At 43.3% G+C, this 26,698-nt stretch overlaps 1 protein-coding gene across 1 annotated transcript in view; it reads right to left on the reverse strand.

Moving 5' to 3' along the window:
- OAF (out at first homolog) overlaps nt 1-22,524 on the reverse strand; it is a 37,314-nt gene extending 14,790 nt beyond the window's left edge. The window contains exon 1 of the mRNA XM_060787287.2: nt 21,826-22,524. Coding sequence (XP_060643270.2) covers nt 21,826-22,065 — 240 coding nt within the window. The 5' untranslated portion in view covers nt 22,066-22,524. The remainder of the gene's footprint in view (nt 1-21,825) is intronic.
- Nucleotides 22,525-26,698: the final 4,174 nt, after the last annotated feature.

Raw genomic sequence — 26,698 nt, forward strand, 5'->3', positions numbered from 1 at the left:
TCTAGAGGTATTTCTCCTGACGTTTCGCCTGCATCTATGGCAAGCATCCTCAGAGGTAGTGAGGTCTGTTGGAATTAGGACAATGGGTTTATATATCTGTGGAATGACTGGGGTGGGGCAAAGAGCTCTTCTCTGCTGGAGCTAGGTGTGAATGTTTTAACTGACTACCTTCATTAGCATTTGAAGGCCTGGCTGAGCCTGGGAAAATATTTTGTTGAGAGGTGTTAAGATGTGCCTGTTTGTTTCCTCTCTGCAGTTTTGCTGTTGTAATTTTAGAGTTTTTTAATACTGGTAGCCAGATTTTGTTTGTTTTCATGGTCCCTTCCTTTCTGTTGAAATTGTCCACATGCTTGTGGATTTCAATGGCTTCTCTGTGTAGTCTGACATGGGCATAGCATTTGAAGGCCTTCAAATGCTAATGAAGGTGGTCAGTTGAAACGTTCACACCTAGCTCCAGCAGAGAAGAGCTCTTTGCCCCACCCCAGCCATTCCACAGATATATAAACCCATTGTCCTAATTCCAACAGACCTCACTACCTCTGAGGATGCTTGCCATAGATGCAGGTGAAACGTCAGGAGAAATGCCTCTAGAACATGGCCCTATAGCCCGAAAAAACCCACAAGAACCTAAACCTCTACTTTGTCCAGTCAGAGACTTTCCTAATATTGCCAAATTTCAATATCACACCTTCCAATCTGTCACCCACATTTTTCCGCCAGCCTTGATTAGGATTCGGATGGGAGACCTGCAAGTGATCTGTAGGCTGTATTTCAGAGAAAGAAACTGAAAAAAAAATCATATTTGCCTATGAAAACCCTATGAAATGTAAAGGAGGGTTGCCTTACTTTGAGGCTGGGAGGGTGAGACTTGCTCCATATTACTCAGTGCATTTCCATGTCCCAGTCAAGATTCGAACTCAGCTCTCCAGAGTCCTATTCCTGTGTTTTCTTAGCAAGGTTGACCTTAGGGACTGTATAATCCTTTCTCTGCAAAGTCATTTGCTCTGACACTAATTTCCTTCCAGGTGATTAGCCTGAGCAAGTTCTTGGCTGAGCAAACAAAGGGTGCAGCCGGTGTCCAAGGTCTTCCGCGAACCTTCCCAGCTTGGCAACAGGTTCCAGCATGACATATCAGTATTCCACCTCCCAGAGGAAGAATATTGGGAAACCTTGCTCCGGGAACTGATTCAGGGACATTGACGATGCAAGGGAACGGGACGATGATCTAATATTTCCTGATTTGGTAGTTAAACAGGAGCCAATTACGTTTATCTAAACTGGCTGTGAGTTCAAAATGCTGAGATGTAACTAAGAAAAAGCCTCACAAATCAATACCCTCCAGACTCCAGATTCTATAATTGAGCATACTTTGTGCAAATTAGATATTGGAAAACTGGGTGTTATACAAATTAGAAGTCAACATCCGTTACTCTATTCTTGCCTGGTTGACTGAATTTTTACAGTTTGCCCAAATGGACTGCATGAATTGGAGGAGGAAAAACGTGACTTTAATGAGATGAAACAAAGGAAAGAGGAGGAAAGAACAGAGTACAGAAGATACGGATATAATTAGACTTTTCGGCCTTTAACTTTCTAATTGACTTTATATTCATAGAATCACAGAATCCTAAAGTTGGAAGAGACCTCGTGGGTCATCCAGTCCAACCCATTTTGACAAGCAAGAAAATTACATTCAAAACACCCCCAACTGATGGCCATCCAGCCTCTGTTTAAAAGCCTCCAAAGAAGGAGCATCAAGCACAGTCCAGGGCAGAGAGTTCCACTGGTGAACAGCTCTCTCTCACACAGTCAGGAAGTTCTTCCTAATGTTCAGGTGGAATCTCCTTTCCTGTAGTTTGAAGCCATTGCTCTGCATCCTAGTTTCCAGAGCAGCAGAAAACAAGCTTCCTCCCTCCTCCTTATAATCTTCGTTCTCTTCATTCATCCGGAGAGGCCCTGCTCACGATCCCACCTGCATCGCAAGCGCGATTGGTGGGGACGAGGGATAGGGCTTTCTCAGTGGTGGCCCCTCGACTCTGGAACTCTCTCCCTAAGGATATCACGCAGGCCCCGTCGCTAGCAATCTTCAGGAGGAGCTTTAAAATGTGGTTGTTCCAGTGTGCCTTCCCAGAATAAGGAAACTCCTAGCATTATGTCCCAACACACTTTATCAGAGATCTAGGATATGTGCATGCCCATCCCCCTCCAAACACTCCACCTGGTCGTGCCCAGCACTTTTAATTTTAATTATTACATTTGGCCCTGCCATTGATTTTAATTGCGTCATTGTGTGTGGTTAATGTTATTGCTTTGTTTTTGAGTTATTTTGTTGTTTGTTGTTTGCTGTTGTTTTTACTATTGTATTTTGGCTCGGCCTCTTGTAAGCCGCACCGAGTCCTTCGGGAGATGGTAGCAGGGTACAAATAAAGGTTTATTATTATTATTATTATTATTATTATTATTATTATTATTATTTATAACTTCTCCTCACATCTTGACCCATGGCCCTCATCATTTCTCCTTCCCAGCACTCTCTTCTGCAGGCTAATCATGCCCAGCTCTTTAAGCCGCTTCTCATTGGGCTTGTTTTCCAGATCCTTGATCATTTTAGTTGCCGTCCTCTGGATACATTCCAGCTTCTCACCATCTCACTTAGATTGTGGTGCCCAGAATTAGACACAGTGTGATTCCAGGTGTGGTCTGATCAAGGCAGAATAGAGCATGGGGAAAATGACTTCCCTGGATCTATAAACACAAGACTCCTATTGATGCAGACCGAAATCTCATTGGCTTTTTAAGCCGCCACATGACATTCCTTGCTCATGTTGTCCTTCCTCCCCACGAGAACTCCAAGATTTTTTTCTACACGTCCTGCTGTTGAGCCAGGCATCGTCTCCCATTCTGTATCTTATCTTTACATTTCATTTTTTTCTGCCTAAGTGGAATTTCTTGCATTTGTCCCTGTTGAACTTCTTTTTATTATTTACTAGCTGTCCCCTGCCACGCATTGCTGTGGCCTAGTTGGGTGATCTGGAAAATAAAGTAATGAGAAAGTGTTGGTTTCTAATATATGTAATTTCTTTATACTTGTGGATAAATAGTATTTCTTGCTGTTTCTTTGTCAGTGTTGATGTGGAGATTGTCTGGTTTGCCCACCCTGGAACATGCAACATATCATTGTCCTTCTTTAAGGGTTCCTTTCTATGATACTATATCTCTCTCTGTGTGAATCATATCTATCTATATCTATCTATCTATCTATCTATCTATCTATCTATCTATCTATCTGTGAAGAAGCACTAATCCCACCCGCTTGTCAACAAAATTATGTGAGGAAGTATTAATCTTCTTTTAAAGCCACTAATATTCTGTGAGGAACCTTCTTTTAGATATCAATTAAGCTGCCACCAATATGTTTAGAGACGCTGGTTTAGGTCTCTGTTTATCTTTAGTTGTGTTGTGAGGTGACTTTGGTAGTGTGGAATGCACCAAGCATGAAAGCAATCGAGGAGGCAGGTTTGAAATACAAAGAGAACAAGATTTATTGTTAACAGAACGTAATTGTTGCAGTTTTGAGAATTTGAACTTGGCACAAGGCTTGATGTTACAAAATGGCTGGTTTGAGATACATGCTTCTGATGATACAATTCTACAAACTTCTTCTTTAGTGAAGTGCTTATACTACTTCAGAGTTCCCTATTGTGAATATCCACACGGTTTGCCCTATACTCGGAACAAACCACTGATCACCAGTCTTTCCTTACTGGCAATCCTGAAAACCCCCTCTGTTAGATTCCTTTAACCTAAGCAATCTAACAAGGTAACACCTTCAGCTTTCTTGCTGAAGAAATATTCACAAATTCTAGGAACTACTGAATTCTCACAGCTTCACAACAGAGCCCTAACTGGCACTCCTCTTCCCCGGGTCTCTTCCACCGGACAAAACTACTTTTCCCAGAGTCCTTTCTTGACTCTGCTATTTCCCAGAGCCCTTAACTGGCTCTCCTCTTCTCTTCAGGGTCTCTTCCGCCTGACTGGAGCTTAACTGCCACTTTCAAATCTTTTACTCCTTTAGCTCCGCCCACCTCCTCTGAGGCTTTGTCTTGTTACCATGGCAACCTATCCCTCACAGCTAGGCCATGGCAATAAATGTAATACATAAATACAGTTTAAATACAGTATAATAAACACTCTATAATAAACATTTCTCTACACCTTCCTCCCCAGAAATATATTTTTGCACATTTCTTAATCCTAGAATGGCAAAAATAATCCTACATATCATTTAACAATAAATACATATACACCAATTCTGAAAGGGAAACATATTAGGGTTAAATACATTTCAATTATACATATATACAAACCTTTAATTAATCAGTTATCTATTATCATCTATGGATGTGGTATCAAAGACTCACATTTCTAACATTTTTCATATAAACAATATATCTAAACATTTCTATATTTATATATATAGTTGTAAATATTTATTGCCTATTGTAAAACGTATATACCTACCACACTTTAATATAATGGGATTATATCTTATACCTATGGTATGAAACATATACAGTTCACCACTGTAATAACATCATATACATTTTACATGTCTGCAATTAAAACAGGTTAACCATTTTTAAAATATTACACTACATTACACATCTATTACCTTCCTATATTAACATATATAATTGAACTTCTACCTAGTCTGGTCAATGTACAAGACATTTATCTATATATCATACCACAACTTTTCTCTATACATATGGTTCCACTTTGTTAATAGCCCACACAACAGTTAAACTCCCACATTTGATCATTGACATAGATGTCTTAGCGTCCAATGTCCCATGGTTTAAACACAACCTCGGTTGTACTGAACCAACTGTCTACAGCAATGTCTCTTTATGATGATCTTTTAGCTTCTTTTTTCCACTTCTTCGTTTCTTCTTTTTAGGTTTCTTCTTTTGTCCCTTGATGTCTTTTTGATTACCTGGAGATATGGTTTTCTTCCTCACACGATGTCTGCAAGTCTTTTCTCCTCTCTTTTTTGTTGTTGGGGTTTCTTCTTTTAATCTAACCTTCCAATTATCAGGAACAGTTCTGTTTCCATCGACTTTCAGGGCTTGAACAATGGCTTGCTTCCATGAAGCATCAGGTTGTAGAGAATAATCTGGAATTCCTCTAGCATCTTTTCTTGGCACTGAAGAGAATTCACTGTCATTAGAAGAACGAACACGAATATTGTCCTTCTTCATGGCAAGCTCATCACTGCTATCTGGACAAACCTCTAAAGCTAGAAATTGCAGCTTTTTCTTTTTATCACCACCAATACAGTCTGCGTACATCAGCTCTTCTGTCAGTCTATTAGCTTGGTTTTTATTCTCTTTTTCTTCCTTCAGATGAAGTGTAGAATGTTTGAGAATCTTCTTATCTTCACCGTTAACTGATATAGCATACGAGCTTGCTTCAGTCAAATTGTTGATGATTGTTTTCTGATAGGGTTCACTTAGATTCTTAACTTCAACTACAGTTCCAATCTTTAAAAGTTCTTTTGTGCCATCTTCTGGAACCCTTATAGTGAAGGAATCATGTCTAGAAGTCATCTTAATTTCAATTAGCCCTTCAGGTGTTTGGATCTTTGTTTCAAATAAGGTCCTTGGATATCTTGAACTCTCATCAGTTTCTACTGTCAGATCAAGAGTCTGTTTTTCTTCAGCTTTCCCTTTAGATTTTATTTTATTGTCTTTGTCAAAAAGTTCAGCCGAGGTAATTTCTTTACGTGGAGCTGAAGGAAATACATCTTTTAAGGTCAAGGATTCCTCTTTCTCCTCAGAGTTTATCACTTGTCTTTCCAGACCTATTGTTTCTATACTCTCTTCACTGGCTCTCAAATAATCAGCCACTGGAATCGGCTCTGCTGCAGGGCTTGTTCCTCGTTTGCATGGTCTCTTCTGGCTGTACACTTCTGACTTTATATTTGGAACACCATCTTCAGCAATAAATCTATAGGGTCGTTCTTCTGCTCTTTGTTCCTGTTGAATTTCCTCAACTCCTCCCGTCTTTTTAACAAGTTCAGCAACTGTAGCACTGGTTTCTGGACTCTCGTCCCCATCTTGTTGTATGGCAAAACACAGGGCTTTCTGTTCAGGGCTTTTGTTGATACATTTTTTCTCCCCACACGCCATCTTACAGAATTTAATCTCCTCAGCCAAATCATTTCCAATTAAACATTGATATGGTATGTCAGGACTGACTGCAAAATCCCACATACCCTTCCATCCTTTATATTCTATTGGCAAGGTCACCACGGGTGTCGGGATCGCGGGACCTAAACCTTTTAATTTTATTTCAGAGGTTGGCTGTTGAAATTTCTGAGGTATTATTTCAGGGTGCGCAATGCATACTTCGGAACCTGTATCTCGGAGTCCTTTCCTGTCTTTGTGATCAATAGAAATGGTTTCTAAGTAGTCCTTAGATGGGCTGCCTGACAGGATGAACAAACATTGTTTCTCTTGAGGCTCTGAGCTTGAACTCTCCTTTGAAACAGTATCTGCTTCTGCCCTTGGTGTTTCTTTCATTTTATTCACAAAGAGGGTTGTTTTCTCCTTCTTTAACAGGGGACATTGATATTTTAAATGATTCCATTCTCCACATTGAAAGCACCGTCGTTTTACCTCAGGAGCAGTTGGTCTTATTACACTCTGCCTCCTATAGGTGGTGTCTTCTAAGTCAGCACCCTTTTCTTGCTGTGGGCGCTTTTGTTGTGAATAAAATGGCTGCCTGTTTGTTCTTTTGTCCCCTGGCAGATCTTCCCTTTTAAATCCTTCTTTCAAGGTTGTTATTTGATCTGCCATACCCGCTGCCTCTACAATCGTGGATGGCTTGCGATCTTGAATCACCCAACGAATTTCATAAGGAACTAATTGGAAAAATTGTTCCAATTTCAAAAGTTCCCTCAGCTGTTGATAATCTTCTACCTCAGACGTCTTTATCCAACTATCGAACAGTTGAGACAATCTAGAGGCCACCTGAGCAAAACTTTGTGTTTTATCTTTCTTCAACGTCCTGAACTTAAATCTATAATATTCAGGAGTCAATCTATATTCCTGTTGAACCTGTTTCTTAAACAGATCATAGTCTCTACAAGACTCCTCCGGCATCTGTCCATAAATCTGCAAAAGTTTCCCACTTATCTGTGGCCTAAGGTATGTCATCCATTTTTCCTTAGCCACTCCAAAATCACGACAACATCTTTCAAAAGATATTAGGAATTTCTCTGGACAATCCTCCTTGGTATATTTTGGGAATTTCTTCATCAAATCTGGGGTATCCCCTCCAGATCTCCCTTCCTGAACATCACTGGATGTTTGAGACAAAGCCAATCTTTGTTTCTCTAGCTCAAACTCCATTCTCTTCAATTCTAACTCCTGTTCTCTCTCTCTTTCTCTTTGTCTTTCTTCCATCTCCAATCGTTTTTCCTCCAGTTCTCTCTCTCTTTGTTTTGCCTCCATCTCTAGTTCTAACCGTCTCATCTCTAATCGTTTTTCCTCCATTTCCAGTTTGTATTTATAAGCCATTTCTGACATAGGCACTGCCTCTGTCTCTGACTCAGAGCTCGAGCTTTCCCCTTGGTCTCCCTCTCTTTCCTCAGCCAGCTTTCTCTGCCGCCTGGTAGCCATGTTTTCAACAACTTTTACCTCACAACTTATTCCTAAATTAAACTTAAGGCACTCGATTAGTTGTTACACGAATCCCGTCGTCTGCCACCAAATTATGTGAAGAAGCACTAATCCCACCCGCTTGTCAACAAAATTATGTGAGGAAGTATTAATCTTCTTTTAAAGCCACTAATATTCTGTGAGGAACCTTCTTTTAGATATCAATTAAGCTGCCACCAATATGTTTAGAGACGCTGGTTTAGGTCTCTGTTTATCTTTAGTTGTGTTGTGAGGTGACTTTGGTAGTGTGGAATGCACCAAGCATGAAAGCAATCGAGGAGGCAGGTTTGAAATACAAAGAGAACAAGATTTATTGTTAACAGAACGTAATTGTTGCAGTTTTGAGAATTTGAACTTGGCACAAGGCTTGATGTTACAAAATGGCTGGTTTGAGATACATGCTTCTGATGATACAATTCTACAAACTTCTTCTTTAGTGAAGTGCTTATACTACTTCAGAGTTCCCTATTGTGAATATCCACACGGTTTGCCCTATACTCGGAACAAACCACTGATCACCAGTCTTTCCTTACTGGCAATCCTGAAAACCCCCTCTGTTAGATTCCTTTAACCTAAGCAATCTAACAAGGTAACACCTTCAGCTTTCTTGCTGAAGAAATATTCACAAATTCTAGGAACTACTGAATTCTCACAGCTTCACAACAGAGCCCTAACTGGCACTCCTCTTCCCCGGGTCTCTTCCACCGGACAAAACTACTTTTCCCAGAGTCCTTTCTTGACTCTGCTATTTCCCAGAGCCCTTAACTGGCTCTCCTCTTCTCTTCAGGGTCTCTTCCGCCTGACTGGAGCTTAACTGCCACTTTCAAATCTTTTACTCCTTTAGCTCCGCCCACCTCCTCTGAGGCTTTGTCTTGTTACCATGGCAACCTATCCCTCACAGCTAGGCCATGGCAATAAATGTAATACATAAATACAGTTTAAATACAGTATAATAAACACTCTATAATAAACATTTCTCTACACTATCTATCTATCATCTATGGCTGGATGGCTCTTCATCAGGAGGACTTTGATTACGTTTTCTTGCCCTGATGAAGGGAATTGGATTGGATGGCCTTAAGTATTTTCTGTTGGTCATGGGGGTTCAGTGTGGGAAGTTTTCCCCGATTCTGTTGTTTGTGGGGTTCAGAATGCTCTTTAGATTGTAGATGAACTGTGAATCCCAGTGACTACAAATGTCAAGGTCTATTTCCCCCAAACTCTATCTGTGTTCATATTTGGGCGTATTGAGTGCTTGTGCCAAGTTTGGTCCAGATCCATCATTGTTTGAGTCCACAATACTCTCTGCATGTAGGTGAACTACAACTCCCAAACACAATGTCAATGCCCACCAAACCCTTCCAGTATTTTCTGTTGGTCATGGGAGTTTGTGTGCCAAGTTTGGTTCAATTCCATCGTTGGTGGAGTTCAGAATGCTCTTTGATTGTAGATGAACTGTAAATCCCAGCAACTACAACTCCCAAATGACAAAACCATAATTTTTGAATGATGGTCACTCCTTCTTTTGGTGAACATTTTGTTGCCAAATTTGGTGTGATTTTGTTCATTGGTTCTTTTGTTTTTAAGGTACTCATTATGCACAGAGCATTATATATATATATAGATAGATGGCCAAACATCTCTCTAATTTTTAAAGATGGTTTTGAATTCTGTTCCTGTCTTCTGGAGTATTGGCTCTCCCTCCCCATTTGATCCCATCTGCAAACTTGATGATCCTGCCTTCTAACCCTTCGCCTAAGTCATTAATCAAGATCATAAACAGGACCGGGGCCCAGGACGGAGCCCTGCTTGTTGCACCCCACTCGTCATTTCTTTCCATGATGAAGAGAAAGCATTAGGGAGAATCACTCTCTGGGTTCTTCTGCTTAACCAATTAGAGATCCACCTAACCATAGTTTGCCTACCCCACATTGGACTAGTTTCCTTGCCAGAAGGTCATGGTGGACCTTGTCAAAGGCCTTCCTAAAATCCAGATGTGCTCCATCCACAGCATTCCCCCCATCTACACAGCTAGTAACTCTATCGAAAAAAGAGATGAGATGAATCTGGCATGGCTTGTTTTGAATAAATCCGTGTTGACGATTAGCGATGACCATATTCATTTCTAAGTGTTTGCAGACCACTTCCTGAAAAAATCAAAAAGATTACCTATCTGATCCATTCTGCGGGAAAACTAGTCCATGGGAAAACATTTAGAATCCACCATTGGGCAATAAAGCCTGCCTAATAAACTCATAGGTGCATTTTAAAAAAAGGAATGCACATAGATCTCTAATCTATTCCCACAATTAGGTAGTTTTCATGTCAGTTTTATAGACTGGGGGACTGAGGGTAGGAAACACATGGCTCCCAATAAAGATCAGAATTTGAAGTCCGGGTTTTTAAAGCCTCGATGCAAAATTTCTTCCACCAAAACAGAACTTTGCAAGTATCCTGCTGTCCAGGAAAAGAAAACAAAGGACCTTGTGGCGTTTCCTGCTACCTGATCCGTAAACCACAAGAAGAAGGAGATTCCCAGAATTGAACCAAGGTGTTTTTGTGCTCTACCAAAACCTATCATCTTTCCTTAAAGAGACAACGCAGAAACAATGCCTTGATTCAAAGGGCAGAATTCAAAGTCATACCAGCTTGGTTCCAGATTAATTCAAAGACAGTCCCTCCCTATTTGAAACCAAGAGTGCATCTATACAAGGCATAGGCAAACTTTGGCCCTCCAGGTGTTTTGGACTTCAACTCCCACAATTCCTAACAGCCTACCGGCTCAAACTATGAAATTCCCAAAATTTTATTTTGGGGAGGTACCCACACTCTTTGGCAGAGAAGGCTAAAGAGCTTGTCAAACTACAACTCCCATGATTCCATAGTATTGAGTCATGCCTCTTAATGTGGTGTCAAACTGCATCTGTTCTACAGTGCAGATCCTACAAGCCACTCTAAATACCTTCGCAGAAGCATACAAGAAGCTCCACCTCAGTCAACCATACAAGGGTCAATGAGATTCATATCCATATCCTGGTGTTGCCTGGGTTATTTGAAAAAGTCATTTTTTTTAATAGTACAAAATGCATAAGGTTGTGGGCAAACTACAACTTACATCATGCTAGATTAACTCTGAAAAACTCCATCACTACTTAAAGTTTGTTATGTTGGGCAAGTTTGCTCTAGATGCATCATCAGTGAGGTCCAGTGTGGTCTCTAATGAGACATGTCGCATCATCACGGGGTGTCTGCGCCCTACACCACTGGAGAAATTACACTGTTTAGCCGGTATTGCATCACCTGACATCCGCCGGGAAGTAGCAGCCAATAGTGAAAGGACCAAGGCAGTGACATCTCCAGCTCATCCCCTGTTTGGGTATCAGCCAGCACGTCAATGACTTAAATCAAGAAATAGTTTTCTAAGATCTACAGAGACACTCACTGGAACACCTCAGCAAGCGAGAGTTCAAAAGTGGCAGGCTCAAACCCAGAACCTCAATCAATGGCTGATACCAAATGAGAGACTCCCCCCTGGGCACACAGAAGACTGGGCAACTTGGAAGGCACTAAACAAACTGTGCTCTGGTACCATGAGATGCTGAGCCAACCTTAAGAAATGGGGCCACAAAGTGGAATCCACAACATGCGAGTGCGGAGAAGAGCAAATACAGACCACTTGCTGCAATGCGACCTGAGCCCTGCCACATGCAAAATGGAGGACCTTCTTGTAGTAACACTAGAGGCACTCCAAGTGGCCAGCTACTGGTCAAAGGACATTTAATCAACTACCAAGCTTGCAAACTTTGTGTTTTGTATGTATGTATGTTTGTTTGTTTGTTAAAAAATGCAATACAACTGTTTGGTTTGCTCCTGATACGATAAATAAATAAATAAATAAATAAGTGTGCTCTCTGGCTCTAGAGTAAACTACAACTTTCACTTTGATGAGTCAGTCCCCTCAAACCAATCCAGTAGGTTGAGGTAGTCATGGAGGGTTCTGTGTGCCAAGTTTGGTCCAGGTCCATCATCAATGGAGGTCCCAGTTTCTCTGGTTGTGGGTGAACTACAACTCCCAGAAAGGAAAGTCAGTTCCTCCCCAATGGAGAGAGTGAGAAACACTGGGATGTCTGTGGTGGAGGCAATACATAAAATCTAGGATGAAATTGTCGCCATAAGAAAGCATTCACTTGGGTGGTGGGCAGTATTGTGTTTGCGGAGGGCACTGGCAGGGCTCTTGTACATGTTTACATCACTCTCTACAACCTCAATGTCATTGAAGGGATGGCCTTTGGTGACTCCTGAGTAGTGGGAGCTATAGCTGTTTGTGGTGCTTGTCTGTGTAAGTGGACACCCCAGCCACACACAGACATAAATACTTTCCTTTTTATTATGTGTATAGATTTGCAGAACTTGACTTGGACATTTTGGATTGCTTTTATCAGCAACATTAATGCCAGACCACAGCTTTACCCTAAAAAGGTGCCTCGCTGTCTCACCCTGCAGCTAAGAATTTTAAACACTGCCTATGATCCAGACCTCCCTGTTTTTTGGCACCTGGCCTTTATGCCCCTTTTCTGTCTCCTCCGCAATGAATGGAGAGTTACAAGCCAACTCAATGTAAACAGTGGTCAGTAAGAGTGGGAGGCCCAGGCAATTTCAGGCATTAATTCCCTTTTCTTTCCCAAAGTCAAGCACGGAGAGGCAGAAAGGTTACTCTGTCATTCCAACCACATTTTAAAAACACATCTGTTATGAAAAGAAGTTACAACTCTAACCAGATTTGTACTGAGCTAAGCACAGAGCTGGAAAACGGAGGAACACCGCTGTATGGATAGCAATACAGTAGAGTCTCGCTTATCCAACATAAGCAGGCCAGCAGAATTTTGGATAAGCGAAAATGTTGGATAATAAGGAGGGCTTAAGGAAAAGCCTATTAATTTAGGATACACTGACCCCTTAGGTCAGTTTTAAACCACAACAGAACAAAATGGTTTTGGGGTCTAGAAAATTAGACTGGGAATCCTGGAATTAGTTCGGGCCCTGGGTGGAGACCGCACAAACTGCAATTGTGATACAGTCACATCTGGAAGGCTGCACTTTGTTCTGTTGAGTCAGGACAGTGAGGTTTGAATTTAAATCCAAAGCTTCCAGATATGATATCTGACTTTAAGATGCCTTTTAACCTTTCTCCTAACTTCAGAGCCATAAGTGCTGTTGGATTGCAATTCCCATAATTCATAGTCCACATGGTGGATCATCAAAACTGATGGGAGCTGTCATTCAGTAATATTTGGGGACCCAAACTGGGTAAAAACTAAAAAGCACCAACTGCTGTGCAAAAAATAAATAAATCTATAGTTGGCCTTCTGTATCCACAGATTATTTGTACATGGCATCAATAACTCTTTGAAGGCAACCATAATAAGACTGATGTGGCCTTTGATGGAAATAAGTTTGACACCCCCAATTTAAAGATTGTTTGGGGACCCTTCCACACAGCTGTATAAAATCCACATTGAACTGGTTTATATGGCAGTGTGGACTCAGATAACCCCAGTTCAAAGTAGATATTGTGGGCTATTGTAGAGTCTCCCTCATCCAACATAAACGGGCCAGCAGAGCATTGGATAAGCAAAAATGTTGGAAAATAAGGAGGGATAAGTCTATTAAATGTCAAATTGCATTATGATTTTACAAATTGAGCACCAAAACATCATGTTTTATAACAAATAAACAGAAATACATGGTCATGTTATGTAGCAATTACTGTATTTACAAATTTAGCACCAAAACATTGCAATGTATTGAAATAGCTATGGATCCGGGCTGGAGACAGACTGCGTTGCATAATACAGAACATTGGATGAGTGGAGGTTGGATAACAAGACTCTACTGTATATAGAAAATGTGTGTATGTATATATTTTCCACATTATCCAGAGCTTGGAAAAGATACTTCCTGGACATCAACTCTCATCCCTCATAACAATGACAACAATAATTAAAACAATAATAATAGTATGGGAAGTAATAGTTCAAAGCAGAAATGTTTCTAAGATCTGTGGTCTTGAATAAGCAAATTCATATACTAATTCTCATCTATAAAGAGCCAATGTGATATAGGGGTTTGATATAGTGGGTTACAATTTTGGAAACCTGTGTTTGAATTACCACTTGGCTATGAAAACCTATTGGGTGGCCCTGAGCAAGTGGCACTCTCTCAGTCCTAGAAAATCCTAGGATCACTTTAAGTCAGAAGCAACTTAAATAGTATGGTATTGGTTATGCCAACTGGTGTTTCAAATGGAAAGAAGCCTTCTTGGATTTGTTTTACAACATCCTTTATGTAACTTTCTGTGAGTTAGACACAGCAGGACTCACATTTTATGGTCAGGGCTTAATGTCCTCTCAGCCTCCCTTTAATTTGAGTACAAGAGATCTCTAGAGGTCACCTTTGGCCCGAGGAGAAGTCATATGGCTTGGAACATTGATCTTTGAAGAAACAACGCTCTCCGTGTAAGTGCCATTGCCTTCATCTGAAGCTGAGACAGTGTCACCTGCCCAAGCTCATCCAAAGGATTCCCATGGCCAAGCAGGGATTTGAACCCTGGTTTTCAGAGTCATAGTCCAACACTCAAGACCCAACACCAGGATATTTTAAAAGTTGCTAAAAACACAACATAATACAATACTGTGTGATGAGAAAGGGTTAATGGGGACTGTCCCTACCAAATCGGGATGTTTGGAGAACATGGTATTTTAGATTGTTTCAACTTCACTTCTGTAAACTGTGCCATTTGTTCAGTATGTTTAAACTGTTTCAGTAATTCTTTTTATGGTTTCCAGTGTTATTGTTCTGGATTTTAGATTGTTCCGCTGATTTTGTTGTCAGCTATCCAAAAGATCTTCTGATATAGAAAGGAGCAGGAATAATGTAAATAAAATAAATTCCTGGGGCTTTTAACAGATGTTTGGCAAGTGACATCTTTTCCATCTCTGTTGAGGAACCCTCTCATATAGATGTCAACTTTACTGGAGGAAAAGGAGAAAAGAAATAGCTACTGCAAAGAAAGTTAGCCATCATCTAAAGCCACTTTGAGGCTCCTTTAGGAGAGAAAAATCAGGATATAAATACTAATACTCATAATCATCACGATCATCCACAGACCAGGTTCAGCTCATGGGTTCCCAGCTGCCTACCAGAGTCCTCAGTCATCAAGATGGTTTTACATCATATGATTTAGATTTCCCAAACCAATAAAGTCCTTCTTCTTCCAGGGTTTGCTCCCACCTATGCCTGTATTCAGATTCTTGCAGGATCTCCCTCTACATCTTTCCTCCTTCATCCACTTCCAAGATCCACCAGAAGTCAGATCAAGGAAGGGTTGAGAGCAACAGCGTGAGGGCTATGGAATTCAATTGAGTTTCTTTGTGTGTTGGAAGAGGGAGGGAAGGAACATCTGGAAATGCTAGAACTCATGCACATATGATCTTCTGCTTCGGCTCTTCCCGCAGGACCCTCCCCTCCTCTTCCTCGGTTGGAGAGCTTGAATCAACTCCTTATAACTCCTCAAGGGTTGAATTAACACAAGTAATTCCCCCTCCTACACACAATGAGCTAATGCAACAAGGCAGCTCTGTTTTGAAGAGCAGACCAAAGGCATCAGATCCAGTTTGATCTTGAAAGCTAGGTAGGATCAGCTCTGGTTAATATATGGATGGGAGAATGCCAACAAACTCCATGTGCTGGAGGCTCTGTTTCAGAAGAAAGTGTTGACAAAACCATTTCTGATTATTCCTTGCCTAAGGAAAGCCCAAGGAATCTATGGAGTCTGCATAAGCTCATAGGTAACTTGAAAGCAAACATACACAACATTAAGTCAATTCAGCATTGATTTAAGTCAACCCTATGGATGAGAGACCAAGTTGGATTGGTCCTTGGTTGGATCAATCCAACTGCAATGCAAGCTTCCTCTTTTTCCTACTGACTTCATCTGTCTCAAGCCTGGTCATCTTTTCCAATGTTGTCTCGTGATATGTCAGATCAACCATTCTGGCTGCAAAAGTTCAGATTAGATCCTTTGTTGACCAGTGACACTCATCTGACATTTCTACTCCCTCAGATCCTATGTTCTCCAAGGAATCCTACAGCAATTTTTACTCTCCGGGGCAATTCTATTGCCACTAGCTCTTGGTGAAAAGAGAGGGAAAGTTGCCAGGACTTTGTTCACTTCAAGGATTTCATCTGGTCTCCTTCGACCTGGAGGAAAAATTCCTAAGATAACTAAGGCCTGGAAGCGAAGGAAGTAGCTAAACGGAGACAAAACAGAGGCATCCCTTCTGCTCCACTTGCCTCACTATCTATGTCTCAGATAACGTTTTCCAAACCTTCTCTTTCCAGGGATTGTAATTCTACACCAGAGTCTGTATTTTGTCTGCAAAACAGCCCAAGTTGAATCCCAGACATTCCCAAATAAATCTGAAAGAGAACCCTAAGGTGGCTCCCTTCATGTGTTTTGGACTACAGTGACTATCAGCACCAACTGACATGGAGAAGCAAGTATGCTCCTTCTTGTGGAGAATTTCATTTCAAAGTATCTTTGCTACATTTTGAGAGCAGTTTGATACCATTCAACTGTCATAGCACAATCCAAGGGAATGCTGGAATTTGTAGTTTGACATGGCTCTAGCAGAGTATTCCAAGGTTCTTACTACCACTGCTGGATATCTGAAGGAATCCTGATAATCCATTAGGAATTATCAGGATTCCTTCAGACATCCAGCAATGGTAGTAAGAACCTTGGGAACACCATCTGAAAATGATTGCTCTTAAGGATGCCAACAGTTAAGAAATAATCAACTTTCTCAATTTTGCAATGAAGACATTCATCCCTGAGAAAAGGTGATTGCTCCACATTGTTGAGGAGCTATTATTCCCATCACTCCTCATCACTGGTGAGGCTGCCTAGAATTGATGGGAGCTGAAAGTCAACAACATCTGCAAGGAAACAACTCCCCCAGACTGCTCTAATCCCCAGTCTTTCTCAAGTTGGCCATGGATGATGGGACTTGTAGTCTTAACTGATTTGGATTATGGCAGTTGTAGTCCAGCTGAACCAAAGGACACTGATTTAGGGAAGGCTGCCTTACATGGTTAGAAACCAATCCTACAAAATATGGACTTAGGTCCATGCCTTTTACCTTTGCTTATGTCTCAGCCCAGGTGTATCCTTCTATTGGACCTTTCCTTCTCTAAGATCCAGAGCTTGAAAATCTTTTCTTTAGAGGAATAGAGGATCACAAGTGGGATTTGTTTGGGATTTGTAGTCCCAAAGCACTAACTTTCCCAAGCCAGGAAGTTCCCTGTGTTTACTAAAGAAGTCAAAGCAGTAGGGAGTCGACTGATAACATTCTGGACTTTGGATCAGGGAAAGTCCAGAACGGGATAGAAGAACGGAATTGGAGAAGGGTCTTTTGTGTTGTGTTAGTAGCCCTCTTTCCTCCCTTATGGGTTTGTGAAGACCAACAGAAGAGCTTCCTCCCGTTCCACTTTCCCCTACCCAAGCATCATTCTAGAAATCACAAGTTCAAGATCTTCCATAAACACCAGCTTGCATGAGAAGACCTCAGTGTCCGGCGTTCCCAGGCTATGGCCTCTTTGATGTCCTTCCCCCACACAAGCATCACAACGCCGGTCAGGACAAATACGCCTGGGTCTATGAACCCAGGGAGTTATGAGCCATCAACAATCCCACAGGCTTAATCGGAACAGACAGGACAATGCCTTGGCTTGCCCAAAGGCGGGTTGCTTCCCACACGCCTGGCGCATAGAAGGGCCCCGCTTGTCTAGAGATGCGTCAGGGACCACATGGCAATTACTCCAGCGTGATGGCCTTTGCAAGAGGCCACCGGTTCGGGGTCAGACCCACTTTTCAGGCAGTCTCAACGTCTGCATGCACAATCACTGCTGCGCATGGCAGTTGCAGAGCACTGGTTCCAGCATAGATACAAACATGTCTTTTCTCATCTTTTCCAAGGGACACAATGCAGAAGAATGACAACGTTGCTTTGCCAACATTGACAGCCTCTCATACTGCCTTGGAAGGGTGAAGATTTTCCCTCCAATATCCAATACCTATTTCAAGTGCATCTAAGGCTGGATCTATACTTCCCTATAATCCAATTTCAGAATGCGGATTAATTGCGTTGAACTGGATTATATCAGTCTACACTACTGGATTGTTGTAGGTTTTCCGGGCTATATGGCCATGTTCTAGAGGCATTTTCTCCTGACGTTTCTCCTGCATCTATGGCAAGCATCAGATTCTTCTGGGTTTTTTCGGGCTGTAGGGCCATGTTCTAGAGGCATTTCTCCTGACGTTTCGCCTGCATCTATGGCAAGCATCCTCAGAGGTAGTGAGGCTTGCCATAGATGCAGGCGAAACGTCAGGAGAAAATGCCTCTAGAACATGGCCATATAGCCCGGAAAACCTACAACAATCCAGTGATTCTGGCCATGAAAGCCTTTGACAAATCTACACTATAATCCAGATCAATGCAGTTCATTCTGAAACTGGATCACAGGGCAGTGTAGATCCAGCATAAATTAAGTATCATTGGCACACCTTGTGGCAATGAGTTCCACAAGATAATGACCCACTGTGTAAATTATCCCCCCTTTTTTTTCTGTCTTATGGTCACTTTCCTCCTCTTCCCAATGATGAATCTCTATCACATTCCAGCACAAAAAAGACTCAGACTGATCACAGTATGACCTTTGAGGGTTGTAATTGAGAAAGTATAATCTGTGCATTTGACAACATGGCATATAGTAAGACTTGCACGTCTGTAAGTTTGATTAGTCACAGATTTGCTCTCTCTCTCTCTCTCTCTCTCTCTCTCTCTATATATATATATATATATAATCAAATGCAAGAAATTGCACCCTTTCCCTTTGACGAGGTCCATGGGGAGTCAAGACAAATTTAATAGTGATTTTTAAATAAATAGTTTCTGGAATGTCTGTACGAATCTTTGATGTCTGGGTGCTGACTGTGGAAACTGACTCTACCAGATGATCAGAGAAGATATGAACAATTCTACCTGTGGCATCAGACAAGGAAGCAAAAAAAGACGTCCATGCATGCAATCTTGGGAGACATCCTGAGGCGTCGTGCGGATTTCGCCTCATTTGCAAGCAGAGGTGCTTCCAGACAGAGGAAACCCAGAGCGACAAATCTAGGAGGCACCCAGGATCTATCCCACCTTTTCTTCCTTAAGGAAGCTGGAGGATTAGAAGTTGTCGTCTCGAGGTTCATCTATACCAGCGTTTCTCAACCTGGGGGTCGGGACTGCTGGGAGGGTCATGAGGGGAGTGTCAGATGGGTTGCCAAAGACCATTAGAAAACACAGTATTTTCTGTTGGTCGTGGGGCTTCTGTGTGAGAAGTTTGGCCCAATTCTATTATTGAATGCTCTTTGCTTGTAGGTGAACTATAAATCCCAACAACTGGGTAAAGGTAAAGGTTGTCCCCTAACATTAAATCCAGTCATGTCTGACTCTGGGGTGTGATGCTCATCTCCATTTCTAAGCCGAAGAGCCAGCGTTGGCCATAGACACCTCCAAGGTCATGTGGTCGGCAAGACTACATGGAGCACCATTACCTTCCCGCCGGACCGGTACCTATTGATCTACTCACATTTGCATGTTTTCGAACTGCTAGGTTGGCAGAAGCTATGGCTGACAGTGGAAGCTCACGCCGCTCCCCAGAATCGAACCTGCAACCCTTCGGTCAACAAGCTCAGCAGCGCAGCACTTTAACCCACTGCGCTACCGGGGGCTCCCAACAACTACAACTCCCAAATGTCAAGGTCTATTTTCCACAAACTCCACCAGTGCTCACATTTGGGTACATCATGTATTTGTACCAAGTTTGGTCCAGATCCATCATTGTTTGTGTCCACAGTGCTCTCTGGTGAACTACAACTCCAAAACTCAAGGTCAATGCCCATCAAGCCATTCCAGTATTTTTTGTTGGTGATGGGATTTCTGTGTGCCAAGTTTGGTTCAATTCCATCGTTGATGGGTTCAGAATGCTCTTTGATTGTAGGTGAACTATAAATTCCAGCTACTACAACTCCCAAATGACAAGGTCTATTTTCCCCAAACTCCACCAGTGTTCACATTCTGTGTGCCAAGTTTGGTTCAATTCTATCACAAATGACAAGTTTGGCGCAATTCTATCACTGGTGGGGTTCAGAATGCTCTTTGATTGTAGGTGAACTATAAATCCCAGCAACTACAACTCCCAAATGTCAAGGTCTATCCCTCCAGTCTTACCAGATATCTGTGCCAAAATTGGTCCAGTGAATGAAAATCCATCCTGCATATCAAATATTTACATTATGATTCATAACAGTAGCAAAATGACAGTTATGAAGTAGCAACGAAAATAATGTTATGGTTGAGGGTCATCACAACATGAGGAACTGTATTAAGGGGTCACAGCATTGGGAAGGTTGAAAAACACTGATCTACACTGTAGAATGAATGTAGTTTGACATCACTTTAACTGCTGTAGCTCGGTGCTATAGAATCAGCAGAGTTAGCTTGACAAAGTCTTGAGCCTTCCCTGACCAAAAGTGTTGGTGCTTCACTAAACGACCAATCAAAGTGTTTCCATAGCATTGTACCAACCTATAGCCATGTCAAGAGTACAATCCTACAAGCATGTTTCCCGTGCTGCAGTGTGATGGGAATTAGATACCACAAAGTATGACTGGGTGGTTCTGGGATTTATCATCCTCAAAGGCCAGTTGAGGGATGATGGGGTATAGAATCCCCAAGGTATGTTTCCCAAGCCCATAGATGGATGATTCTGTGATCTGGCATCCTCAAAGTGGGTCAGGCTGTGGGATGATGGGAAGTAGACTCCCCAAAGTTTGATTCCCAAGCTCATGGCTGGGTTATTCTGGAATCCTCAGTGAGCCAGGCTGTGAGATGATGGGAAGTAGAGTCCACAAAGTATGACCATAGTTGGGTGATTCTGGGATTTGGGATACTAAATGTGGGCCAGGCCGTGGGATGTTGGGAAGCAGACTCACTAAAGTATGTTTCCCAAGACCATAGATAGATGATTCTGTGATTTGGGGTCTTCAAAGTGGGTCAGGCTGTGGGATGATGGGAAATAGAGTCCCCAAAGTATTATTCCTAAAGCTATGGCTGGGTGAGTCTGGGATCTGGGGTGTTAAAAGTGGCCTGGGCTGTGGGCTGATGGGATATAGAGTCCTCAAGGTATGATTCCCAAGCCCATAGTTAGGTTATTCTGGGACCTGGGAGGCTAAAAGTGGGCTGGGCTGTGGGATGATGGGGTATAGAGTCCCCAAGGTATGATTCCCAAGCCCATTGCCTGGTTATTCTGAGACTAAACGGGGGCTGGGCTGTGGGCTGATGGGATACAGAGTCCTCAAGGTATGATTCCCAAGACAATCGCTGGGTGATTCTGGGACTTGGGATGCCAAAAGTGGGCTGGGTTGTGGGATGATGGAAAATAGAGTCCTCAAGGTATGTTTCCCAAGCCCATTGCCGGATGATTCTGAGACTTGGGATGCTAAAAGTGGGCCGGGCTGTGTGATGATGGGATATAGAATCCCCAAGGAATGATTCCCAAGCACATAGCTGGGTGATTGTGGGACTTGAGGTACTAAAAGTGGGTCAGGCTATGGAGTGATGGGATATAGAGTCCTCAAAGTATGATTCCCAAGCACATAGCTGGGTGATTCTGGGACTTGGGATGCTAATAGTGGGCCAGGTTGTGGAATGATGGGATATAGTCCCCAAGGAATGATTCCCAAGCACATAGCTGGGTGATTGTGGGACTTGGGATGCTAAAAGTGGGTCAGGCTGTGAGGTGATGGGGTATAGAGTCACCAAGGTATGATTCCCAAGCACATAGCTAGGTGATTCTGGGACTTGAGATGCTAAAAGTGGGTCAGGCTGCAGGATGATGGGAAATAGAGTCCCCAAAGCAATTTTCCAAAGCCAGGGAACACTTGACAGAGCGGAAGAGTCCCCAAAGGATGTCACTCAGGGCTGTTTCTGACCTGCTTGAAGTCGGCGGTGAGGGTGACGAGGGTGCCGTCGCCTTTGCGGAGCTCGAGGGTGACGCAGTCGGCGCCGCTGTCGGCTTGCAGGGTCTCCTCGGTCACCTCTCCGTCGGGGAGACGGACGCGGACGCGCAGCTCGGACGGCAGCGCAGCGGGGGCGGCCCCTCCGAGGGGCAAGCACAGCAAGAAGGGGGCCAAGAGGACCCACAGGGCCGGGCTTCTCCTTGGGCGATGCATCCCTCCCTCTTCACGCTGCTGCGCCTTTTCCCAACGCAATTTCGAAGTTGGCAAACTTTGGTAAACTTTTCCAAACTTTTGCAAACTTCTGCAAACTTTTCCAAACTTTTCCCCGACGTTTGCAAGCTTTTTCCTCCAAGTTCCTCCCAGTCCAGGGACCCGAACCGAGTCTCTCCCAGGTCCCTCGTGCCCCTCTTTTTTCCACCCCACAGCTCGTCCTCAGGCGGCTCGAAAGCAAGGACGGCCCAGAGAGGAATGGGGAGTTTTGCTGCCCTCCCGGTGTGCTCGTGGAAAGGCGATCCTGGCTTGGTCTCCAGGTCCTCCCTCCTCCTCCTTCTCCTCCTCCTCCTCGCGGGCTGCTGCTTTTTCTCTCTCTCTCTGCCTTGGCTCCTTTTTTCATTCAGTGGCCCCGTCACTTCCTTCACACACACACGCACTCACACCCCCTCCTGGAGCCCTGGGACCTGCCTTAAAGAGACAGGAGCAGCCAAAGCCAGCGGGCGGGGAAAAGGAAAGCCAGGGGAGAAGGCAGGAGAGGGGCCCAGGGCACGAGGAAGTGGAAGTGGGCATCACGCAGGGGAGAAGGGAGCCAGGAGGAAGAGGACAGGCAGTCAGACTCAGGGCCCCTGCAAAGAGAGTGGGACCCCATTGCACTTTTTCAAGCCCCCTTCCTTCCTTCCTTCCTTCCTTCCTTCCTTCCTTCCTTCCTTCCTTCCTTCCTTCCTTCCTTCCTTCCTTCCCTCCCTCCCTCCCTCCCTCCTTCCTTCCTTCCTTCCTCCTTTTCTCTTTCCTTCCTTCCTTCCCTCCCTCCCTCCCTCCCTCCCTCCCTCCCTCCCTCCCTCCCTCCTTCCTTCCTTCCTTCCTTCCTTCCTTCCTTCCTTCCTTCCTTCCTTCCTTCCTCCTTTTCTCTTTCCTTCCTTCCTTCCTTCCTTCCTTCCTTCCTTCCTTCCTCCTTTTCTCCTTCCTTCCTTCCTTCCTTCCTTCCTCCTTTTCTCTTTCCTTCCTTCCTTCCTTCCTTCCCTCCCTCCCTCCCTCCCTCCCTCCCTCCTTCCTTCCTTCCTTCCTTCCTTCCTTCCTTCCTCCTTTTCTCTTTCCTTCCTTCCTTTCCTCATTCCTTCTTTTCTTCTTCCCTTCCTACCTACCTCTTCTTATCCTTTCCTTCCGCCTACGCTTTTCTTCTGCCTACTTTCTCTTCCCTTCCCTTCCTTCTTTTCCCCTTCTTCTTTCCTTCTTTCCTCATTCCTTTCCTTCTTTTTTTCTGCCTGCTTGCCTCCCTCCTTTCCTCATTCCTTCTTTTGTTCTTCCCTCCTTTCTTTTCTTTTCTTTTCCATCCATCCTTTTCTTCTGTCTATTTCTCTTCCCTTCCCCTTCCTTACTTCTTTTCCTTTTCTTCTTCCTTACTGTCTTTGCTTCTGCCAGCTTGACTCCTTCCTTTCCCCTTCCTCCCTTCGTTCTTCCTCTTTCTTTCCTTTCCCTTTCCTTCCTTTCTCTTTTCTTTTGCCAGCTTGCCTTCTCCCTTTCCTCACCCCTCCTTCCTTTCCCTTTCCTTCCATTCAACCTTTTCTTCTGCCTTTTTCTCTTCCCTTCGCCTTCCCTTCCCTTCCCTTTCATTCTTTACTGTCTTTTCCTCTGCCAACTTGCCTCCTTCCATTCCCCTTCCTTCCTTCCTTCCTTCCTTCCTTCCTTCCTTCCTTCCTTCCTTCCTTCCTTCCTTTCCCTTTCCTTCCTTTCCCTTTCCTTCTGTCAGTTTGCCTCCTTCCTTTCCCCTTCCCTCCCTCTTTCCCCTTCCTTTCCTTTCCTTTCCTTTCCTTCTTCCTTACTGTCTTTTCCTCTGCCAGCTTGCCTCCTGCCTTTCCCCTTCCTTCTTTCTTTCCTTCCTTCCTTCCTCCCCCTTTCTTTCATTTCTCTTTTCTTCTGCCTGCTTGCCTCTCTCTTTTCCTCAGTACTCCTTTTTTCTTCCCTTCCTTCCTTCCTTCCTTCCTTCTCTTTCCCTTTCATCCATCCACCTTTTGTTATGTCTGCTTTCTCTTCCCTTCCCCTTCCCCTTCCTTTCCTTCCCCTTCCTTTCCTTTCCTTCTTTCTTACTGTCTTTTCTTCTGCCAGCTTCCCTCCTTCCTTCTTTCATTTCCCCTTCCTTTCCTCCTTCCTTTTTTTCTTTTACCCTTCCTTTTTCCCTCCCTTCCCTCCCTCTCTCCCTCCCTTTTCCTCTGCTTGCCTTCTTTCTCTGTCTTCCTTCCTGCCTTCTTCCCTTCCTTTCCTTCTTGCTGCTTGCCTTATTTTCCCCCTCTATCTGCCTTCCCCCCTTCTTTCGCTCTCTTGCTTCCTTCCAACCATTTTCCTTCTTCCTTTCTCTCTTTTTTCTTTCTGTTAATGCACTTGGAAACTTTTAATGACTGCCACAATTCTATAGCCACATATTCAACCCAACACAGCTCGATATATATATAATATATAAAATCAGAGTGTGATTCTGCCATTTGATATATGGGATGATAACTTTACTACCCTGTTGTAGATCATGGGACTTGAGCATCCCCAGATGGAGGCAACATGGGACCAAACATCAGTGGATTGGAAGGGCCTTCCTCCCCCAATGAAGGTATAGTCAGGATATAGAGGTGTCCCTCCACATTTGTGGTTTTGACAACATGGGGCACCAAAAAGCCCAATGAATGGGTCCTAAAGCAAACCCAGGTTTGAACTCTCCCTAGAAGCCAAGATGACTAAACGGCAGCTGCTATACTTTGAATATCTCATGAGACGATATGACTCATTGGAAAGGAGAATAAAGGGGAAAGGCAGTCCGAAAAGAGGAAGTTTGCCTTCCAGATGGATGCATTCAACCAGGGCAGCCACAGTCCTGAGTTTGCAAGGCCCGTCAATGACAGTATCCTTCTTGGAGGTCTCTCATTCAATGGGTCACCATAAGCTGAGGTCAACATGATAGCAAATGGCAACACTTGGGAGCCCTAGGTTTCTCCAGGCATCAACTTACTTGGCAGGATATTCAGGATATTTTGTTGCATGATGAACATATGGAACTCATCACGAGAAGGCCTTGGAACAATTACTTTGGTGCACCACAACATTAAAAGAGTTTGGAGTTTCCACACCAATTAAGTTGCTTGGCAGGAGATTCAGGACAGAGAAGAAAAGAGCTCTTCCTTTCTTGACATATGGGACTCATTGCCACCAGACTTTTGAAAATAATATTTTGGAGTTCTTAAGTGTGCATCTATACTGTGGAACTAATTCAGTTTGACACCACTTGAATTTGACATGGTTCAGTGCTGTGGAATCATGGGAGTTGTGGTTTTATGAAGTCTGTAACCTTGTAATGTGTAGATTAACCCAATTATTTATAGGAGGCAAAACCTTCGTATATACCATATGGTAACTTCCCAGAAGAGGGTAAAACATAATTTCTTTGCATTCGCAGAACTGTTTCCAAAGTTGGATTCCTCCAACGCTTTGAGGGTGGATTGCTTATCCCTTGCATCCTGTACTGAAGAATATAGTTATTCTCATCCTTAATGATATAGGAGCCCAAAAGGGCCTCATTCTCGTTCTGTTTGGAGCAAAGCACAATTTTCTTCCACAAAATTAAACCAGCCACGTGCTCCCCACCCACCCCTTTCCTGTTTACACCCATTCGACTGATTCATTTGAAGAGATAGGAGCCAGAACAAAAAGCAACAGGAGAGAAGTAGATCCAGGATCCTTTGTTTTGGAGTGATTTTCTCATTCGAGGAAGGAAGTTGCATCTGTGGAAAAGTCAAGCTCAGTGGGAGAACACACGCTTCGTGCCACATAGGCAGACTTTCCCATGTTTTTGTTCCATGTTCAAGACTTTTTCAGCCACCACAGCCACTGATTTGGGGCATTAGACTTCCAAATCACCAAAGCTGGGATTTGTGGTTTGGAGAAGGATTTGGAACTCTCCAGTACTGTATTGTCAAAGGCTTTCATGGCCGGAATCACTGGTTTGTTGTAGGTTTTTTTTGGGCTATATGGCCATATTCTAGAGGCAATTCACCTGCATCTATGGCAAGCATCCTCAGAGCTACCTCTTAGGATGCTTGCCATAGATGCAGGCGAAATGTTAGGAGAGAATACCTCTAGAACATTGCCATATAGCCAAAAAAAAAAAAAAAAAACAACCCTACAACAACCCACTCTCCAGTACTGTTTCGAACTAAGGCAGAGGGTTGCAAAGATTTGTCTTCACTGAGGAGTGAACTCAGTTTGACACCACTCAATGCTCTGGAATCCTGAGATTTGTAGTTTGGTGAGGTATTCACACTCATTGGCACAAAAGGCTCAAGACCTTGTCAAATTATAACTCCCACGATTCCATAGCACTGAGTTATGACCAGGCCCGTAACCAGGATTTCGTTTGGGGGGGGGGCTATTTTTTTCAGGGGGGGGGGGTTCGGGGGGGCTGAGTCTGAGTGAAAGAGGGTCTACCCTAGCAAACCTTTTGTATCATTACCCCAATACCCCCATGCATACAGGATATATTGAGTATGGTGATCAGATCATGATATGAATAAAAATAACAGTTCAAGTAATGCACCAGTAAGGCCTTTTTGCCCCCCAAGGCACCCCCCCCCCCCCCGGCTACATGCCTGGC

Source organism: Anolis sagrei, chromosome 7, assembly GCF_037176765.1.
Source record: "Anolis sagrei isolate rAnoSag1 chromosome 7, rAnoSag1.mat, whole genome shotgun sequence".
Lineage (NCBI taxonomy): Eukaryota > Metazoa > Chordata > Lepidosauria > Squamata > Dactyloidae > Anolis > Anolis sagrei.